At 50.1% G+C, this 22084-nt stretch overlaps 1 protein-coding gene across 2 annotated transcripts in view; it reads right to left on the bottom strand.

Annotated features, from left to right (window-relative positions):
* COL24A1 (collagen type XXIV alpha 1 chain) overlaps nucleotides 1-22084 on the bottom strand; it is a 395453-nt gene that overhangs the window by 189053 nt on the left and 184316 nt on the right. For both annotated transcript variants that reach the window (XM_083157902.1, XM_083157901.1), the window contains exons 20-24: nucleotides 11965-12018; nucleotides 8992-9045; nucleotides 6160-6204; nucleotides 4518-4571; nucleotides 1327-1371 (exon numbers count right to left, since the gene is read on the bottom strand). In XM_083157902.1, the coding sequence (XP_083014028.1) occupies nucleotides 1327-1371; nucleotides 4518-4571; nucleotides 6160-6204; nucleotides 8992-9045; nucleotides 11965-12018 (252 nt within the window). The remainder of the gene's footprint in view (nucleotides 1-1326; nucleotides 1372-4517; nucleotides 4572-6159; nucleotides 6205-8991; nucleotides 9046-11964; nucleotides 12019-22084) is intronic.

The raw sequence follows: 22084 nt of genomic DNA on the forward strand, positions 1-22084 counted from the left end.
ACTGCACCGCAGCTACCTGCCCGACCTAACCGCAGCCTCTCGCTGACTGCACCGCAGCTACCTGCCCGACCTAACCGCAGCCTCTCCCTGACTGCACCGCAGCTACCTGCCCGACCTAACCACAGCCTCTCCCTGACTGCACCGCAGCTACCTGCCCGACCTAACCGCAGCCTCTCCCTGACTGCACCGCAGCTACCTGCCCGACCTAACAGCAGCCTCTCCCTGACTGCACCGCAGCTACCTGCCCGACCTAACAGCAGCCTCTCCCTGACTGCACCGCAGCTACCTGTCCGACATAACCGCAGCCTCTCCCTGACTGCACCGCAGCTACCTGCCCGACCTAACCGCAGCCTCTCCCTGACTGCACCGCAGCTACCTGCCCGACCTAACCGCAGCCTCTCCCTGACTGCACCGCAGCTACCTGCCCGACCTAACCGCAGCCTCTCCCTGACTGCACCACAGATACCTGCCCGACCTAACCACAGCCTCTCCTGGACTGCACCCCAGCTACCTGCCCGACCTAACTGTAGCCTCTCCCTGGGTGCAATACATGAACCTGTCCTAACTTACCACAGCTTCTCCCTGGCTGCACCACAGCTACCTGCCTGACCTTACTGCAGCCTCACCCTGACTGCCCCACAGCTACCTGCCCAACCTTACCGCAGCCTTTCCTTGGCTTGCCCAGCTGCCTCTGACTGACTGTACCAGAGCGTCTCTCTAGCTGCACCGCAGCTACCTGCCCAACCTTACTGCAGCCTCTCCCTGACTGCCACACAGCTACCTGCCCAACCTAACCGCAGCCTCTCCCTGGAAGCAATACAGCAACCTGTCCTACCTTACCACAGCCTCTCCCTGGCTGCGCCGAAGCTACCTGCCCAAACTCACCGCAGCCTTTCCCTGGCTTGCCCAGCTGCCTCTGTCTGACTGTACCAGAGCTTCTCCCTGGCTGCACCGCAGCTACCTGCCCAACCTTACTGCAGCCTCTCCCTGACTGCACCACAGCTACCTGCCCGACCTTCCTATTAGAGATGTGCAGGCTCTGATTTAGTCTGATTTCAAAGCAGGATCTTATTGGCTATCAACTGTCAACAACTGTCATGTGATTTGGAATAGCCAATAAGATCCTGCTTTGAAATCAGAGTAAATCAGAGCCTGCACATCTGTACTTCCTATACCGATCCCCTAATTCCTGGGTATATAACCAACCCAAACTATACAGATCCCTTGTTTCCTGGGTATATAACCAGCACCACCCAGACCCTGGAACATATCTAGTAATATAGTGACCCCTCTCTCAACACATATTTTTGATAAAGCAGAACTTACAAGTTCCCCAGATTTTCCAATGTTTCCTATAACTCCAACTTCTCCCTGGAAAATAAGAAACAGATCATTATACATATAAATAAATCATAGTATGCAGCGCCTGACACAGTGTAGGACAGGTACAGGGTATATACACATTATAGTACAGGACAGGTATGGTATATACACACTACAGTACAGGACAGGACAGTGTAGGACAGGTACAGGGTATATACACATTATAGTACAGGACAGGTATGGTATATACATACTACAGTACAGGACAGGACAGTGTAGGACAGGTACACGGTATATACACATTATAGTACAGGACAGGTATGGTATATACACACTACACTACAGTACAGTACAGGACAGGACAGTGTAGGACAGGTACATGGTATATACACATTACAGTACAGGACAGATATGGTATATACACATTACAGTGCAGGACAGGTACAGGGTATAGACACATTACAGTATAGTGCAGGACAGGAATGGTATACACATTACAGTACAGGACAGGTATGGTATATACACATTACAGTACAGGACAGGTACAGGGTATAGACACATTACAGTACAGGACAGATATGGTATATACACATTACAGTGCAGGACAGGTACAGGGTATAGACACATTACAGTACAGGACAGATATGGTATATACACATTACAGTGCAGGACAGGTACAGGGTATAGACACATTACAGTATAGTGCAGGACAGGAATGGTATACACATTACAGTACAGTGCAGGACAGGTACACAGTTTAGACACATTACAGTACAGAACAGGTATGGTGTATATACACATTACAGTACAGGACAGTTCAGGACATGTACATGGTATATGCACATTACAGTACAGGACAGGTATGGTATATACACATTACAGTGCAGGACAGATATGGTATATACACATTACAGTATAGTGCAGGACAGGAATGGTATACACATTACAGTGCAGGACAGATATGGTATATACACATTACAGTGCAGGACAGATATGGTATATACACATTACAGTGCAGGACAGATATGGTATATACACATTACAGTACAGGACAGTTATGGTATACACACATTACAGTACAGGACATGTACATGCACATTACAGTACAGGATAGGTATGGTATAGTATATATACACACACACACACACACACACATTACAGTGCAGGACAGGTACATGGTATATACGAATTACAGTACAGGACAGGTATGGTATATACTGTACACAATACAGTACAGGACAGTGTAGAACAGGTACATGCTATATGCACATTACAGTACAGGATAGGTATGGTATATACACACATTACAGTGCAGGACAGTGCAGGACAGGTACATGGTATATATACACATTACAGTACAGGACAGGTATGGTATGCATAGGCGAATCTAGGGGGTGGTCCGGGGGTGCACAGGACCACCCATTAGCCCAAGTTGTAGCTGAGGACCAGGGCTGGGAATGTCCCTGCATAATCCTGGGACCATATTCCCGGGTAAATCCCTGCATTTTCTGTTGTGAAAGGGGTATTATTTCAAACAGCCGTGACCTGCAGTGCTCTGAATACAGCCGGGCAGCCCCTGCTCTCTGCCCAACTGTCAATGACTGTCACCCCTGCAGCTTCACGCACAACAACAGCGCGCACAATATTTAAAATGTCCTCTCGGCTAGAGGGGACACCAGGAGGGGAGTGGGAGCGTGCTCTGCGCTGCGCTCTGCTCCTCTCCCCATAGAAGCAGCTGCACCGCTCTCCATCTCTCCCTGCAGCGAAGGCTCATATAAAAATTTACAGTAAGTGGCACTTTTGGGGGCATTGCTTAAGGGACGCTACAAGTGGCATTATCTGGGGGCATTACGCATAATGTGTGGCTTAATGTGTAAGGGGCATTACGGTGTGCAGCATCATGTGTAAGGGACATTATGTGTGCAGCATCATGCGTAATGGGTACTATTGTGCGCGGCATCATGTGTAATGGGTACTATGGTGTGCGGCATCGTGTGTAATGGGTACTATGGTGTGCGGCGTCAAAGTGTGGCCTTATGTGTAATTGGCATTACGGCGTGTGGCTTTATGTGTAATGGGTATTACGGAGTTTGCTAAAATGTGTAATGGGCATTACTGTGTATGGTCTAAAGTGTAATACCACACCCCTTTTTGTGATGCCACGCCTCCTTCCCATGAGACCACGCCCATTTTAGCAGCGCGGCTACGCTGCGCAAAGGTCCCCCTACTATTATATCTAGATCTGGGACCACCCATTACCATAATTCTAGATTCGACCTATGATGGTATGTACACATTACATTACAGGACAGGTATGGTATATACACATTACAGTACAGGACAATGCAGGACAGCATTACAGCACATGTACATGTACAGCACAGGTACATAGTATATACACATTACAGCACAGGACAGGTACAGCGTAGGACAGGTACATAGTATATACACATTACAGTACAGGACAGGTACAGGGTATATAGACATTACAGGACAGGTACATAGTATATACACATTACAGCACAGGACAGGTACAGCGTAGGACAGGTACATAGTATATACACATTACAGTACAGGACAGGTACAGGGTATATACACATTACAGGACAGGTACAGGGTATATACACATTGCAGTACAGGTACAGGATATATACATATTACAGCACAGGACAGTATAGGACAGGGTATATACTATATACAATAGTTGTATTCTGATTGGTATGATAAAGTCAGACGTTTCCTGCTAAAAAAATACCCTGAGAAGTCAGATCGGATTTGCATTCGGAGCAATAAAGGAGCACGCTGGTAAATCATCCGAGTTCTAGGGAAAAGTCCGACATTAGAATGTACAACTTTCCCAGCAGATAAAACTGTCTCTCATTACACCCCGGCAATGATGGAAGCACATATATAACATTAACGACGCCAGTGGGGGGAAAATACTTTATACAATGGATATATATTGACCCGGTCCCTTACCTGAGGCGGCTGGATGCAGAAGCAGCTGGAGTACCTCCGCTCCTGACTATGGCCGATATTAATTAGAGACAATGTTACTTTTCCCCCATGGTGTCTGACTTAGAGGTGGAGACATGCGGTCAGAGGAAGTGAGGGTCCTGTCCTCAGATGGGGGATCTCATTCTCCGCTATTTCCTCACCCCACAGCTTTATGTATAACAGATAAATGTAATTACCTTCAATCCTTCCAGCCCGTCTTCCCCGGCGTATCCTTTACGTCCCAGTCTTCCCTGCCAACAGATTGGAGAGGAAGAGATACATCTGTGAGGAACACAGCGCTTTACGTGCCTGGGTACAGGGCCGTATACACTGTACAGTGCTGTATATACAGTGCAGGGCCTTATACACTGTACAGCGCTGTATATACAGTGCAGGGCCTTATACACTGTACAGCGCTGTATATACAGTGCAGGGCCTTAAACACAGTACAGCACCGTATACACAGTGCAGAGCCTTATACACTGTGCAATGCTGTTTACACTGTGCAGCGCAGTATACACAGTACAGGGCCTTAAACAAAGTACAGCGCCATATACACAGTACAGGGCCGTATACAGATCTGATTGCAGTACAAACATGTTTGGCAAATGGGCAAAACCATGTGCACTGCAGGTGGGGCAGATGTAACGTGCAGAGAGAGTAAGATTTGTGTGGGGTGTGTTGCAAATAAAATCTAAATTGCAGCGTAAAAACAATGCAGCCAGTATTTACCCTGCACAGAAACAAAATAACTCTCCCAAATCTAATTCTCTCTGCAAATGTTACATTCGCCCCACCTGCAGTGCACATGGTTTTGCCCATTTTCCAAAAAATTTGTACTGCAATCAGATCTGAATAAAGGCCAAAGGATACAGCACCATATACAAAGTACAGTGCCGTATACACACACTACAGGACCTTATTCATAGGGGGTTATTTTGGTTCACTCTTTCTGACAAATTCCTTCTTAGATGGACAAAACCATGTGCACTGCAGGGGGGCAGATGTAACAGGTGCAGAGAGAATTCGATTTGGGTTAGTTATTTTGTTTCTGTGCAGGGTAAATACTGGCTGCTTTATTTTTATACTGCAACATAGATCTCACTTTGAAGTAATACCCCACCCAAATCTAATTCTCTCTGCACAAGTAACATCTGCCCCACCTGCAGTGCACATGGTTTTGTCCATCTAAGAAGGAATTTGTCAGAAAGAGTGAACTAAAATAACCCATAGTGCATGGTCTTATACACACTACAGGACCTTATACACAGTACAGGGCTGTACACAGAGTACAGGGCCGTATACACAGTACAGCGCCGTATACCCCATACCAGCGGCGTAGCTTTGTTTGGCCGCAGTTAAGCCGCCGTTAATGGGGGGCGCCCCCCCTCCCCGCCCGTCTGTCCGGCCCCCGTGCCCCCTCCCCCCATTGCCGCATGCTTACCTGTCCGCGCGTCCCGGCTCCCTTCCTGGCTTCAATAAATTGTATGCAGACGGACCACGATAAAATGGCAGTTTCAGAGAACAGTCTGCTTTATGGGGCGGCCATTTTATCGTGGTCTGTCTCCATTGATTGAAGCCAGGAGGGGAGCCGGGACACGCGGACAGGTAAGCATGGGGATGGGGGGCGGGGGGATAACTATAGAACCGCAGCCCCCCCGGCGCCCCATATGCACAGCGCCCCTCCCCCCGCGGGTGACCGCGGGGGCTGCGTTGCTATAGTTACGCCCCATACAGTATACCCAGTGGAGATCCATACTGGGGATGCAGTAATACTGGTAGCTGTGAGCTATATGGACACCAATCATACAGTATAATAACAGGGTGATGATCACGTACCACAGGTCCCGGACTTCCCCGAGGTCCCAGCGGTCCCTCTTCTCCCTGGTGAATACACAATGCAATGCCGTATACATGTGATAGCAATGACATATTACACGTGTAGCATTAATAGAGGACTAACACGGAAAGCCGCACATAGTAATAACATGGATGCTGCGTGTGACACGGGATGGGGCGATGACATATTACATGTGTAACGTTATCAGAGGACTAACACGGAAAGCCGCACATAGTAATAACACGGATACTGAGTGTGACACGGATGGGGTGATGACATATTACACGTGTAGCATTAATAGAGGACTAACACGGAAAGCCGCACATAGTAATAACACGGATGCTGAGTGTGACACGGATGGGGCGATGACATATTACACGTGTAACGTTATCAGAGGACTAACACGGAAAGCCGCACATAGTAATAACACGGATGCTGAGTGTGACACGGGATGGGGAGATGATATATTACACGTGTAACGTTATCAGAGGACTAACACGGAAAGCCGCACATAGTAATTACACGGATGCTGCGTGTGACACGGGATGGGGCGATGACATATTACATGTGTAACGTTATCAGAGGACTAACACGGAAAGCCGCACATAGTAATAACACGGATGCTGAGTGTGACACGGATGGGGCGATGACATATTACACGTGTAACGTTATCAGAGGACTAACACGGAAAGCCGCACATAGTAATAACACGGATGCTGAGTGTGACACGGGATGGGGAGATGATATATTACACGTGTAACGTTATCAGAGGACTAACACGGAAAGCCGCACATAGTAATTACACGGATGCTGCGTGTGACACGGGATGGGGCGATGACATATTACATGTGTAACGTTATCAGAGGACTAACACGGAAAGCCGCACATAGTAATAACACGGATGCTGAGTGTGACACGGATGGGGCGATGACATATTACACGTGTAACGTTATCAGAGGACTAACACGGAAAGCCGCACATAGTAATAACACGGATGCTGAGTGTGACACGGATGGGGCGATGACATATTACACGTGTAACGTTATCAGAGGACTAACACGGAAAGCCGCACATAGTAATAACACGGATGCTGCGTGTGACACGGATGGGGTGATGACATATTACACGTGTAACGTTATCAGAGGACTAACACGGAAAGCCGCACATAGTAATTACACGGATGCTGCGTGTGACACGGGATGGGGCGATGACATATTACATGTGTAGCATTAATAGAGGACTAACACGGAAAGCCGCATATAGTAATAACACGGATGCTGCATGTGACACGGATGGGGCGATGACATATTACACGTGTAACGTTATCAGAGGACTAACACGGAAAGCCGCACATAGTAATTACACGGATGCTGCGTGTGACATGGGATGGGGCGATGACATATTACACGTGTAACGTTATCAGAGGACTAACACGGAAAGCCGCACATAGTAATTACACGGATGCTGAGTGTGACACGGATGGGGCGATGACATATTACATGTGTAACGTTATCAGAGGACTAACACGGAAAGCCGCACATAGTAATAACACGGATACTGAGTGTGACACGGATGGGGTGATGACATATTACACGTGTAGCATTAATAGAGGACTAACACGGAAAGCCGCACATAGTAATAACACGGATGCTGAGTGTGACACGGATGGGGAGATGACATATTACACGTGTAACGTTATCAGAGGACTAACACGGAAAGCCGCACATAGTAATAACACGGATGCTGCGTGTGACACGGATGGGGTGATGACATATTACACGTGTAGCATTAATAGAGGACTAACATGGAAAGCCGTACATAGTAATAACACGGATGCTGCGTGTGACACGGAAGGGGCAATGACATATTACACGTGTAGCATTAATAGAGGACTAACATGGAAAGACGCACATAGTAATAACACGGATGCTGCGTGTGACACGGATGGGGTGATGACATATTACACGTGTAGCATTAATAGAGGACTAACACGGAAAGCCGCACATAGTAATAACACGGATGCTGAGTGTGACACGGGATGGGGCAATGACATATGACGGACTCGCTGTCCTCGGGGAGATGGGGGCGCTGGGAAGGTTCAGCCTGGGGGTCATGCAGCAGTAAGTGACCCCTGGTGGCTGGGTGTGAGCGCCCCTGCAGGACAAGCAGGGTAATGTCTGCTTCCCCTATGGGCCACAAGTGACTGTATACAGAATTCCCCACCAGGGGAGAATATACAAACTCCACACATTGGGGCCATGGTGGGAAGTGAACCCATGAATGATAACCACTACACCCTCCGTGCCGCCCACCTTACATAATGCTGTCTCCCGTTGCAGTGTGATGATTGGATGGAGATATTTGTGTCGTCCAATGCAGCAGGGTAATGAGGTGGTGGAGGCGGGGTTAGATGTAACGTCGGTCATTGTGTATTATACAGTGAGAATATAAGGGCTCTGCAGCGCTTCCTGCTGGTCATAAATAGTACTGCATGTTATCCTAGCCACCGCCATGAACATATAATCGCTGACCAGCATTTATATCATTAGCCTCATAAGTCTGACTGGAATACATGGATTCCAATCTACATTAAATGGGAGCTGTAAGATACAATCATTGTAGTGACTGGGCCACAGACATCCTGACTGCAAACAATGCAAGTTACCACCCGCAGGTCGGCATGCCGACACATGTCGTAGCCGCTGCTCTCAGCACTGATATAACAGCGAGATTACTGGACATACGCAGGACACATTACACTGGCGGTTTCCTGTAAGCAGCCAATCACCACCTTACGTGCGGACAGTTAGCATGCACAGTGCTGTCCTTACCTCTTCTCCCTTTGGGCCCTGCGGCCCGGAGGGTCCTCTGTCCCCAATAAGACCCTGCAGATAGATAATGATAACAATGTCACACACTTCTGAGAAATAAAGGACAAAACGTGACGCGTCCTGACCGCAACAGTCTACTTCTGAGCGCACTCTGTTCTGCGCGGCGCGTATGGGGGACATACAGTAACGTCGCTGTAATGTTCTGTTCGAGTTACCTCAGCCCGTCATTCATTTAAATGCTTCCATTAGTTCCATGAAATATTCCACCTTCTGGATTTCTGTTACATGAATGAGAATACGGAGTCCCTGGGACGTCACACAATGATGTACAGGACGATTTCTGCTTGTACTGATTGTGTAACAGCAACGACATGATGCTAATGTAAGATTGTGTAGAAGGGTGGTGCTTCTATATCTGCCATCACTCTGGGTGCAGCAAAGCTAGGAGCAATGTGATTGGCTTGCTGCTCTCCTAGATAACAGCAACAATGCCATGCAGGGAGACATTCCCGGTGACCTCCGAGTGTAACCACGGCTCTGTCACTGGAGCAGGTAAAACAAAAAGGTGGAGTGCTAAGAATGGATCAGTTGGGTGCTAATATTACACAGTATTTCCTCATTAGTATAAAACATATAGCTACATATTCAATGCAAAAATAAAATACAAATATTACATTGAATACTATATATGTTTGTTTTAATCATTTAAAAATGGTCTAAAAATGTTTGTTTGTTTTGTTATCACATCCCCCAGTAGGAGCAGCTTGACAAACCACCCCAGCAGGCGCCCGTTTTTTCCTTTAGCGGTAAGGCTAAAATATACATTCCATGTCACTGGCGCTGTCATGTCCCACAAAGTATGTGTTCAGTTACTATCCTGTTACTATTGCAAAGCTTTGCATCTTGTTAAAATTGTCCTTCCTGGCTCCTGTAGGGCCTCTGATGTCATTAGCCCCGCCTTTCTTCCCATCTCTAGCTCATTGTGTGTCTGCCATTTTAACCTTCAGTTGATTTCTGTTGAGCTCTGGCATATTATTATCTTTTCACCTACTGTTTTTGTGCATTATTACAAGAAATAAGCCCTCATCTGGATTCTTCACACATGCCTCTTCAGTTGTGTTGACACTGTCTGACAAAGTCTCCTGGTGTAAGTACTGGTTCACTACAGACATACACAGATGAACTGTCTTAAAGACCTTACATTTACAGCCTGGTTATTGAGTCAGAACAGGAGCGTTGCTTTACCTGCACCGGTATCACTCTCATCTCTACAAAGGACATAGTGGTGACTGTAGTTGTCAGAGCCCCTCCCCTCCTGACACTGACATCACCCAGCTGTGGTCTGGCATTCATCAGCGTTGTCAGAGCTCCTCCCTCCTGACACTGACATCACCTAGCTGTGGTCTGGCATTCACCAGCGTTGTCAGAGCCCCTCCCCTCCTGACACTGACATCACCTAGCTGTGGTCTGGCTTTCACCAGCGTTGTCAGAGCCCCTCCCCTCCTGACACTGACATCACCTAGCTGTGGTCTGGCTTTCACCAGCGTTGTCAGAGCCCCTCCCCTCCTGACACTGACATCACCTAGCTGTGGCCTGGCATTGACCAGCGTTGTCAGAGCTTCTCCCTCCTGACACTGACATCACCTAGCTGTGGTCTGGCATTCCCCAGATACGGCAGCATTCCCATTTTTCTGTAACACCCACACCAATGTTGTTATAGCCCCTCCCCCTGACCTAGCTGTGGTCTGGCATTTACCAGCGTTGTCGGAGCCCCTCCCCCCTGATAATACAGTACCTAGCTGTGGTCTGGCATTATCCAGGTGCGGCATAATCCCTTATGTCAGTAACAGTCCAGCACCACCCCGCTCACTTCTGATGCTGGACTGAATCACACCCACATCCTTGTTGTCAGAGCCCCTCCCTCCTGACACTGACATCACCTAGCTGTGGTCTGGCATTCATCAGCGTTGTCAGAGCCCCTCCCTCCTAACAATGACATCACCTAGCTGTGGCCTGGCATTCACCAGCGTTGTCAGAGCTCCTCCCTCCTGACACTGACATCACCTAGCTGTGATCTGGCATTCATCAGCGTTGTCAGAGCTCCTCCCTCCTGACACTGACATCACCTAGCTGTGGTCTGGCATTCATCAGCGTTGTCAGAGCCCCTCCCTCCTGACACTGACATCACCTAGCTGTGGTCTGGCATTCATCAGCGTTGTCAGAGCTGACACTGACATCACCTAGCTGTGGTCTGGCATTCATCAGCGTTGTCAGAGCTCCTCCCTCCTGACACTGACATCACCTAGCTGTGGTCTGGCATTCATCAGCGTTGTCAGAGCCCCTCCCCTCCTGACACTGACATCACCTAGCTGTGGTCTGGCATTCACCAGCGTTGTCAGAGCCCTTCCCTCCTGACACTGACATCACCTAGCTGTGGTCTGGCATTCACCAGCGTTGTCAGAGCTCCTCCCTCCTGACACTGACATCATCTAGCTGTGGTCCGGTATTTCCCAGATATGGCAGAATCCCCTTTGTCTGTAACAATCCATTAACACTCTCCTCCCTTCTGCTGCTGGACTGAGTCACACCAACAGCAGCATGGTCATAGCCCCTCCCCCTGACCTAGCTGTGGTCTGGCATTCACCAGCGTTGTCAGAGCCCCTCCCCCCTGATAATACAGTACCTAGTTGTGGTCAGGTATTCCCCAGATGCGGTATAATCCCTGATGTCAGTAACAGTCCAGCACCACCCCGCTCACTTCTGATGCTGGACACACCCACATCCTTGTTGTCAGAGCCCCTCCCTCCTGACACAAGGGCCCTGAGTATTACTGGACTAGATATGAGGAGCAGGAAGGCCGGACCCCGGATGATTAATAGTCATTGTATTGTAGGTTTGGGGAGGAGTTTCCCTGTAATTATTATTATAGTAATGCAGTCAGTAACATGGCGATGTGCGTAGTAACACCCTTACCTTCGCCCCCTCAGGTCCGTTTAATCCAGGAAGGCCGATGTCTCCTGGAAATCCCTAATCAGGAACAGAAATACAGAAGTTATATAAATACCTGAACGCTGCTGTTATATTATTATTATATATTATCTGAATAGGACAACAAGGTGTCATGGAGACAATGGGGGGGACGGGGGAGGGGGGGCGGGCCGTGGTTGTTACGTTACTTCATGCCAGTAACACAGAGTAACATATCCCTCTATTTAGGGTGTTAGTGTAGCTCCGACAACGGCATGTCTCCTTGGTCGTTCTGCCACCATGGGTGTGCGCAGATGCTGAAACGTGTAGTTGCTGAAGTGATCCCGGCAGCAGCGATGGTAATTTGTATTACTAACCCCTTGGAGAGCATAATACTCTGGCTTGCTGCCTGCCCTGACCTTGGACTGTAAATTCCCATAGCTTGCTGCTTGCTCTGACCTTACTATTGCAACTTTCTGCTGTCTGCCCTGACCATGCCCTGCATATTACTGTAACTTGCCGCTATCTGTCCTGACCGTGCCCTGCATATTACTGTAACTTGCCGCTGTCTGCCCTGACGTGCCCTGCATATTACTGTAACTTGCCGCTATCTGTCCTGACCGTGCCCTGCATATTACTGTAACTTGCCGCTGTCTGTCCTGACCGTACCCTGCATATTACTGTAACTTGCCGCTGTCTGTCCTGACCGTGTCCTGCATATTACTGTAACGTGTCACTGTCTGTCCTGACCGTACCCCGCATATTACTGTAACTTGCCGCTGTCTGCCCTGACCGTGCCCTGCATATTACTGTAACTTGCCGCTGTCTGCCCTGACCGTGCCCTGCATATTACTGTAACTTGCCGCTATCTGTCCTGACCGTGCCCTGCATATTACTGTAACGTGTCACTGTCTGTCCTGACCGTGCCCTGCATATTACTGTAACTTGCCACTGTCTGCCCTGACCGTGCCCTGCATATTACTGTAACGTGTCACTGTCTGCCCTGACCGTGCCCTGCATATTACTGTAACTTGCCGCTGTCTGCCCTGACCGTGCCCTGCATATTACTGTAACGTGTCACTGTCTGCCCTGATCGTGCCCTGAATATTACTGTAACTTGCCGCTGTCTGTCCTGACCGTGCCCTGCATATTACTGTAACTTGCCGCTGTCTGTCCTGACCGTGTCCTGCATATTACTGTAACGTGTCACTGTCTGTCCTGACCGTGCCCTGCATATTACTGTAACTTGCCGCTGTCTGTCCTGACAGTGCCCTGCATATTACTGTAACTTGCAGCTGTCTGCCCTGACCGTGCCCTGCATATTACTGTAACTTGCCGCTGTCTGCCCTGACCGTGCCCTGCATATTACTGTAACTTGCCGCTATCTGTCCTGACCGTGCCCTGCATATTACTGTAACTTGCCGCTATCTGTCCTGACCGTGCCCTGCATATTACTGTAACTTGCCACTGCCTGTCCTGACCGTGCCCTGCATATTACTGTAACTTGCCGCTGTCTGTCCTGACCGTGCCCTGCATATTACTGTAATGTGTCACTGTCTGCCCTGACCGTGCCCTGCATATTACTGTAACTTGCCGCTGTCTGCCCTGACCGTGCCCTGCATATTACTGTAACTTGCCGCTGTCTGTCCTGACCGTGCCCTGCATATTACTGTAACGTGTCACTGTCTGCCCTGACCGTGCCCTGCATATTACTGTAACGTGTCACTGTCTGTCCTGACCGTGCCCTGCATATTACTGTAACTTGCCGCTGTCTGTCCTGACCGTGCCCTGCATATTACTGTAACGTGTCACTGTCTGTCCTGACCGTGCCCTGCATATTACTGTAACTTGCCGCTGTCTGTCCTGACCGTGCCCTGCATATTACTGTAACGTGTCACTGTCTGTCCTGACCGTGCCCTGCATATTACTGTAAGTTGCCGCTGTCTGCCCTGACCGTGCCATGCATATTACTGTAACTTGCCGCTGTCTGTCCTGACCGTGCCCTGCATATTACTGTAACTTGCCGCTGTCTGCCCTGACCGTGCCCTGCATATTACTGTAACTTGCCGCTGTCTGTCCTGACCGTGCCCTGCATATTACTGTAACTTGCCGCTATCTGTCCTGACCGTGCCCTGCATATTACTGTAACTTGCCGCTGCCTGTCCTGACCGTGCCCTGCATATTACTGTAACTTGCCGCTGTCTGTCCTGACCGTGCCCTGCATATTACTGTAACTTGCCGCTGTCTGTCCTGACCGTGCCCTGCATATTACTGTAACTTGCCGCTATCTGTCCTGACCGTGCCCTGCATATTACTGTAACTTGCCGCTGTCTGTCCTGACCGTGCCCTGCATATTACTGTAACTTGCCGCTGTCTGTCCTGACCGTGCCCTGCATATTACTGTAACTTGCCGCTATCTGTCCTGACCGTGCCCTGCATATTACTGTAACTTGCCGCTGTCTGTCCTGACCGTGCCCTGCATATTACTGTAACTTGCCGCTGTCTGCCCTGACCGTGCCCTGCATATTACTGTAACTTGCCGCTGTCTGCCCTGACCGTGCCCTGCATATTACTGTAATTTGCCGCTATCTGTCCTGACCGTGCCCTGCATATTACTGTAACTTGCCGCTGTCTGTCCTGACCGTGCCCTGCATATTACTGTAACGTGTCACTGTCTGTCCTGACCGTGCCCTGCATATTACTTTAACTTGCCGCTGTCTGCCCTGACCGTGCCCTGCATATTACTGTAACTTGCCGCTGTCTGCCCTGACCGTGCCCTGCATATTACTGTAACTTGCCGCTGTCTGCCCTGACCGTGCCCTGCATATTACTGTAACTTGCCGCTGTCTGCCCTGACCGTGCCCTGCATATTACTGTAACTTGCAGCTGTCTGCCCTGACCGTGCCCTGCATATTACTGTAACTTGCCGCTGTCTGTCCTGACCGTGCCCTGCATATTACTGTAACTTGCCGCTGTCTGCCCTGACCGTGCCCTGCATATTACTGTAATTTGCCGCTGTCTGTCCTGACCGTGCCCTGCATATTACTGTAACTTGCTACGGTCTGTCCTGACCGTGCCCTGCATATTACTGTAACTTGTCACTGTCTGCCCTGACCGTGCCCTGCATATTACTGTAACGTGTCACTGTCTGTCCTGACCGTGCCCTGCATATTACTGTAACTTGCCGCTGTCTGTCCTGACCGTGCCCTGCATATTACTGTAACTTGCCGCTATCTGTCCTGACCGTGCCCTGCATATTACTGTAACTTGCCACTGTCTGTCCTGACCGTGCCCTGCATATTACTGTAACTTGCCGCTGTCTGCCCTGACCGTGCCCTGCATATTACTGTAACTTGCCGCTGTCTGTCCTGACCGTGCCCTGCATATTACTGTAACTTGCTACGGTCTGTCCTGACCGTGCCCTGCATATTACTGTAATTTGTCACTGTCTGCCCTGATCGTGCCCTGCATATTACTGTAACGTGTCACTGTCTGTCCTGACCGTGCCCTGCATATTACTGTAACTTGCCGCTGTCTGTCCTGACCGTGCCCTGCATATTACTGTAACTTGCCGCTATCTGTCCTGACCGTGCCCTGCATATTACTGTAACTTGCCACTGTCTGTCCTGACCGTGCCCTGCATATTACTGTAACTTGCCGCTGTCTGCCCTGACCGTGCCCTGCATATTACTGTAACTTGCCGCTATATGTCCTGACCGTGCCCTGCATATTACTGTAACTTGCCGCTGTCTGTCCTGACCGTGCCCTGCATATTACTGTAACTTGCCGCTGTCTGCCCTGACCGTGCCCTGCATATTACTGTAACTTGCCGCTGTCTGTCCTGACCGTGCCCTGCATATTACTGTAACTTGCTACGGTCTGTCCTGACCGTGCCCTGCATATTACTGTAACTTGTCACTGTCTGCCCTGACCGTGCCCTGCATATTACTGTAACGTGTCACTGTCTGTCCTGACCGTGCCCTGCATATTACTGTAACTTGCCGCTGTCTGCCCTGACCGTGCCCTGCATATTACTGTAACTTGCCGCTGTCTGCCCTGACCGTGCCATGCATATTACTGTAACTTGCCGCTGTCTGTCCTGACCGTGCCCTGCATATTACTGTAACTTGCCGCTGTCTGCCCTGACCGTGCCCTGCATATTACTGTAACTTGCCGCTGTCTGTCCTGACCGTGCCCTGCATATTACTGTAACTTGCTACGGTCTGTCCTGACCGTGCCCTGCATATTACTGTAACTTGTCACTGTCTGCCCTGATCGTGCCCTGCATATTACTGTAACGTGTCACTGTCTGTCCTGACCGTGCCCTGCATATTACTGTAACTTGCCACTGTCTGTCCTGTCCGTGCCCTGCATATTACTGTAATTTGCCGCTGTCTGCCCTGACCGTGCCCTGCATATTACTGTAACTTGCCGCTATCTGTCCTGACCGTGCCCTGCATATTACTGTAACTTGCCGCTGTCTGTCCTGACCGTGCCCTGCATATTACTGTAACTTGCCGCTGTCTGCCCTGACCGTGCCCTGCATATTACTGTAACTTGCCGCTGTCTGCCCTGACCATGCCCTGCATATTACTGTAACTTGCCGCTGTCTGTCCTGACCGTGCCCTGCATATTACTGTAACTTGCCGCTGTCTGCCCTGACCGTGCCCTGCATATTACTGTAACTTGCCGCTGTCTGCCCTGACCGTGCCCTGCATATTACTGTAACTTGCCGCTGTCTGTCCTGACCGTGCCCTGCATATTACTGTAATTTGCCGCTGTCTGCCCTGACCGTGCCCTGCATATTACTGTAACTTGCCGCTGTCTGTCCTGACCGTGCCCTGCATATTACTGTAACTTGCTACGGTCTGTCCTGACCGTGCCCTGCATATTACTGTAACTTGCCGCTGTCTGTCCTGGCCGTGCCCTGCATATTACTGTAACTTGCCGCTGTCTGTCCTGACCGTGCCCTGCATATTACTGTAACTTGCCGCTGTCTGTCCTGACCGTGCCCTGCATATTACTGTAACTTGTCACTGTCTGCCCTGATCGTGCCCTGCATATTACTGTAACGTGTCACTGTCTGTCCTGACCGTGCCCTGCATATTACTGTAACTTGCCGCTGTCTGCCCTGACCGTGCCCTGCATATTACTGTAACTTGCCGCTGTCTGTCCTGACCGTGCCCTGCATATTATTGTAACTTGCCGCTGTCTGCCCTGACCGTGCCCTGCATATTACTGTAACTTGCCGCTGTCTGCCCTGACCATGCCCTGCATATTACTGTAACTTGCCGCTGTCTGTCCTGACCGTGCCCTGCATATTACTGTAACTTGCCGCTGTCTGCCCTGACCGTGCCCTGCATATTACTGTAACTTGCTACGGTCTGTCCTGACCGTGCCCTGCATATTACTGTAACTTGCCGCTGTCTGTCCTGACCATGCCCTGCATATTACTGTAACTTGCCGCTGTCTGCCCTGACCGTGCCCTGCATATTACTGTAACTTGCCGCTGTCTGCCCTGACCATGCCCTGCATATTACTGTAACTTGCCGCTGTCTGTCCTGACCGTGCCCTGCATATTACTGTAATTTGCCGCTGTCTGTCCTGACCGTGCCCTGCATATTACTGTAACTTGCTACGGTCTGTCCTGACCGTGCCCTGCATATTACTGTAACTTGCCGCTGTCTGTCCTGACCGTGCCCTGCATATTACTGTAACTTGCCGCTGTCTGCCCTGACCGTGCCCTGCATATTACTGTAACTTGCCGCTGTCTGTCCTGACCGTGCCCTGCATATTACTGTAACTTGCTACGGTCTGTCCTGACCGTGCCCTGCATATTACTGTAACTTGCCGCTGTCTGTCCTGGCCGTGCCCTGCATATTACTGTAACTTGCCGCTGTCTGCCCTGACCGTGCCCTGCATATTACTGTAACTTGCCGCTGTCTGTCCTGACCGTGCCCTGCATATTACTGTAACTTGCCGCTGTCTGCCCTGACCGTGCCCTGCATATTACTGTAACTTGCCGCTGTCTGCCCTGACCGTGCCCTGCATATTACTGTAACTTGCCGCTGTCTGTCCTGACCGTGCCCTGCATATTACTGTAATTTGCCGCTGTCTGCCCTGACCGTGCCCTGCATATTACTGTAACTTGCTGCTGTCTGTCCTGACCATGCCCTGCATATTACTGTAACTTGCTACGGTCTGTCCTGACCGTGCCCTGCATATTACTGTAACTTGCCGCTGTCTGTCCTGACCGTGCCCTGCATATTACTGTAACTTGCCGCTGTCTGTCCTGACCGTGCCCTGCATATTACTGTAACTTGTCACTGTCTGCCCTGATCGTGCCCTGCATATTACTGTAACGTGTCACTGTCTGTCCTGACCGTGCCCTGCATATTACTGTAACTTGCCGCTGTCTGCCCTGACCGTGCCCTGCATATTACTGTAACTTGCCGCTGTCTGTCCTGACCGTGCCCTGCATATTACTGTAACTTGCCGCTATCTGTCCTGACCGTGCCCTGCATATTACTGTAACTTGCCGCTGTCTGTCCTGACCGTGCCCTGCATATTACTGTAACTTGCCGCTGTCTGCCCTGACCGTGCCCTGCATATTACTGTAACTTGCCGCTGTCTGCCCTGACCATGCCCTGCATATTACTGTAACTTGCCGCTGTCTGTCCTGACCGTGCCCTGCATATTACTGTAACTTGCCGCTGTCTGCCCTGACCGTGCCCTGCATATTACTGTAACTTGCTACGGTCTGTCCTGACCGTGCCCTGCATATTACTGTAACTTGCCGCTGTCTGTCCTGACCGTGCCCTGCATATTACTGTAACTTGCCGCTGTCTGCCCTGACCGTGCCCTGCATATTACTGTAACTTGCCGCTGTCTGCCCTGACCATGCCCTGCATATTACTGTAACTTGCCGCTATCTGTCCTGACCGTGCCCTGCATATTACTGTAACTTGCCGCTGTCTGTCCTGACCGTGCCCTGCATATTACTGTAACTTGCCGCTGTCTGCCCTGACCGTGCCCTGCATATTACTGTAACTTGCCGCTGTCTGTCCTGACCGTGCCCTGCATATTACTGTAACTTGCCGCTGTCTGTCCTGTCCGTGCCCTGCATATTACTGTAACTTGCCGCTGTCTGCCCTGACCATGCCCTGCATATTACTGTAACTTGCCGCTGTCTGTCCTGACCGTGCCCTGCATATTACTGTAACTTGCCGCTGTCTGTCCTGACCGTGCCCTGCATATTACTGTAACTTGCCGCTGTCTGCCCTGACCGTGCCCTGCATATTACTGTAACTTGCCGCTGTCTGCCCTGACCATGCCCTGCATATTACTGTAACTTGCCGCTATCTGTCCTGACCGTGCCCTGCATATTACTGTAACTTGCCGCTGTCTGTCCTGACCGTGCCCTGCATATTACTGTAACTTGCCGCTGTCTGCCCTGACCGTGCCCTGCATATTACTGTAACTTGCCGCTGTCTGTCCTGACCGTGCCCTGCATATTACTGTAACTTGCCGCTGTCTGTCCTGTCCGTGCCCTGCATATTACTGTAACTTGCCGCTGTCTGCCCTGACCTTGTTGCATATGTAGCTTGGATGCAGCATTTACATGGAGTGCAGATACATGAGACAGTCAATGAGAGTTTGTATGAGGACTCTAATACAGAAGCCGTACAGACCACAAGTCCTGAGATATATTTCATTGTAAAATAAAAGTGCAAACATTGTTACAAAGCAGCACTTGGATTCGCAGCACTTGGATTCGCAGCACATGGATTCGCAGCACATGGATTCGCAGCACATGGATTCGCAGCACATGGATTCGCAGCACATGGATTCGCAGCACATGGATTCGCAGCACTTGGATTCACAGTACATGGATTCGCAGCACATGGATTCGCAGCACTTGGATTCGCAGCACATGGATTCGCAGCACATGGATTCGCAGCACATGGATTCACACTACATGGATTCACAGCACATGGATTCACACCACATGGATTCGCACCACATGGATTCGCAGCACATGGATTCACACCACATGGATTCACACCACATGGATTCGCAGCACATGGATTCGCAGCACACGGATTCGCAGCACACGGATTCGCAGCACACGGATTCGCAGCACATGGATTCGCAGCACATGGATTCGCAGCACATGGATTCGCACTACACGGATTCACACCACATGGATTCGCAGCACATGGATTCACACCACATGGATTCGCAGCACATGGATTCACAGCACATGGATTCGCAGCACTTGGATTCGCACTACATGGATTCACACCACATGGATTCACACCACATGGATTCACACCACATGGATTCGCAGCACTTGGATTCGCAGCACATGGATTCGCAGCACATGGATTCGCACTACATGGATTCACACCACATGGATTCGCAGCACATGGATTCGCAGCACATGGATTCGCAGCACTTGGATTCGCAACACATGGATTCGCACTACATGGATTCACAGCACATGGATTCGCAGCACTTGGATTCGCAGCACATGGATTCGCACTACATGGATTCGCAGCACATGGATTCGCACTACATGGATTCACAGCACATGGATTCGCAGCACATGGATTCGCAGCACATGGATTCGCAGCACATGGATTCGCAGCACATGGATTCACAGCACATGGATTCGCAGCACATGGATTCGCAGCACATGGATTCGCACCACATGGATTCGCAGCACATGGATTCGCAGCACATGGATTCGCAGCACATGGATTCGCAGCACATGGATTCACAGCACATGGATTCACAGTACATGGATTCGCAGCACATGGATTCGCAGCACTTGGATTCGCAGCACATGGATTCGCAGCACATGGATTCGCAGCACATGGATTCACACTACATGGATTCACAGCACATGGATTCACACCACATGGATTCGCAGCACATGGATTCACACCACATGGATTCGCAGCACATGGATTCACACCACATGGATTCGCAGCACATGGATTCACACCACATGGATTCGCAGCACATGGATTCGCAGCACACGGATTCGCAGCACACGGATTCGCAGCACATGGATTCGCAGCACATGGATTCGCAGCACATGGATTCGCAGCACATGGATTCGCACTACACGGATTCACACCACATGGATTCGCAGCACATGGATTCGCACCACATGGATTCGCAGCACATGGATTCACAGCACATGGATTCGCAGCACTTGGATTCGCACTACATGGATTCACACCTCATGGATTCACACCACATGGATTCACACCACATGGATTCGCAGCACTTGGATTCGCAGCACATGGATTCGCAGCACATGGATTCGCACTACATGGATTCACACCACATGGATTCGCAGCACATGGATTCGCAGCACATGGATTCGCACTACATGGATTCACAGCACATGGATTCGCAGCACTTGGATTCGCAGCACATGGATTCGCACTACATGGATTCGCAGCACATGGATTCGCACTACATGGATTCACAGCACATGGATTCGCAGCACATGGATTCGCAGCACATGGATTCACACCACATGGATTCACACCACATGGATTCGCAGCACATGGATTCGCAGCACATGGATTCGCAGCACATAGATTCGCACCACATGGATTCGCAGCACATGGATTCGCAGCACATGGATTCACAGCACATGGATTCGCAGCACATGGATTCACAGCACATGGATTCACAGTACATGGATTCGCAGCACATGGATTCGCAGCACTTGGATTCGCAGCACATGGATTCGCAGCACATGGATTCGCAGCACATGGATTCACACTACATGGATTCACAGCACATGGATTCACACCACATGGATTCGCAGCACATGGATTCACACCACATGGATTCGCAGCACATGGATTCACACCACATGGATTCGCAGCACATGGATTCACACCACATGGATTCGCAGCACATGGATTCGCAGCACACGGATTCGCAGCACACGGATTCGCAGCACATGGATTCGCAGCACATGGATTCGCAGCACATGGATTCGCAGCACATGGATTCGCACTACACGGATTCACACCACATGGATTCGCAGCACATGGATTCGCACCACATGGATTCGCAGCACATGGATTCACAGCACATG

The sequence above is a fragment of the Crinia signifera genome, chromosome 8 (assembly GCF_055691185.1).
Source record: "Crinia signifera chromosome 8, ASM5569118v1, whole genome shotgun sequence".
Classification (NCBI taxonomy): domain Eukaryota; kingdom Metazoa; phylum Chordata; class Amphibia; order Anura; family Myobatrachidae; genus Crinia; species Crinia signifera.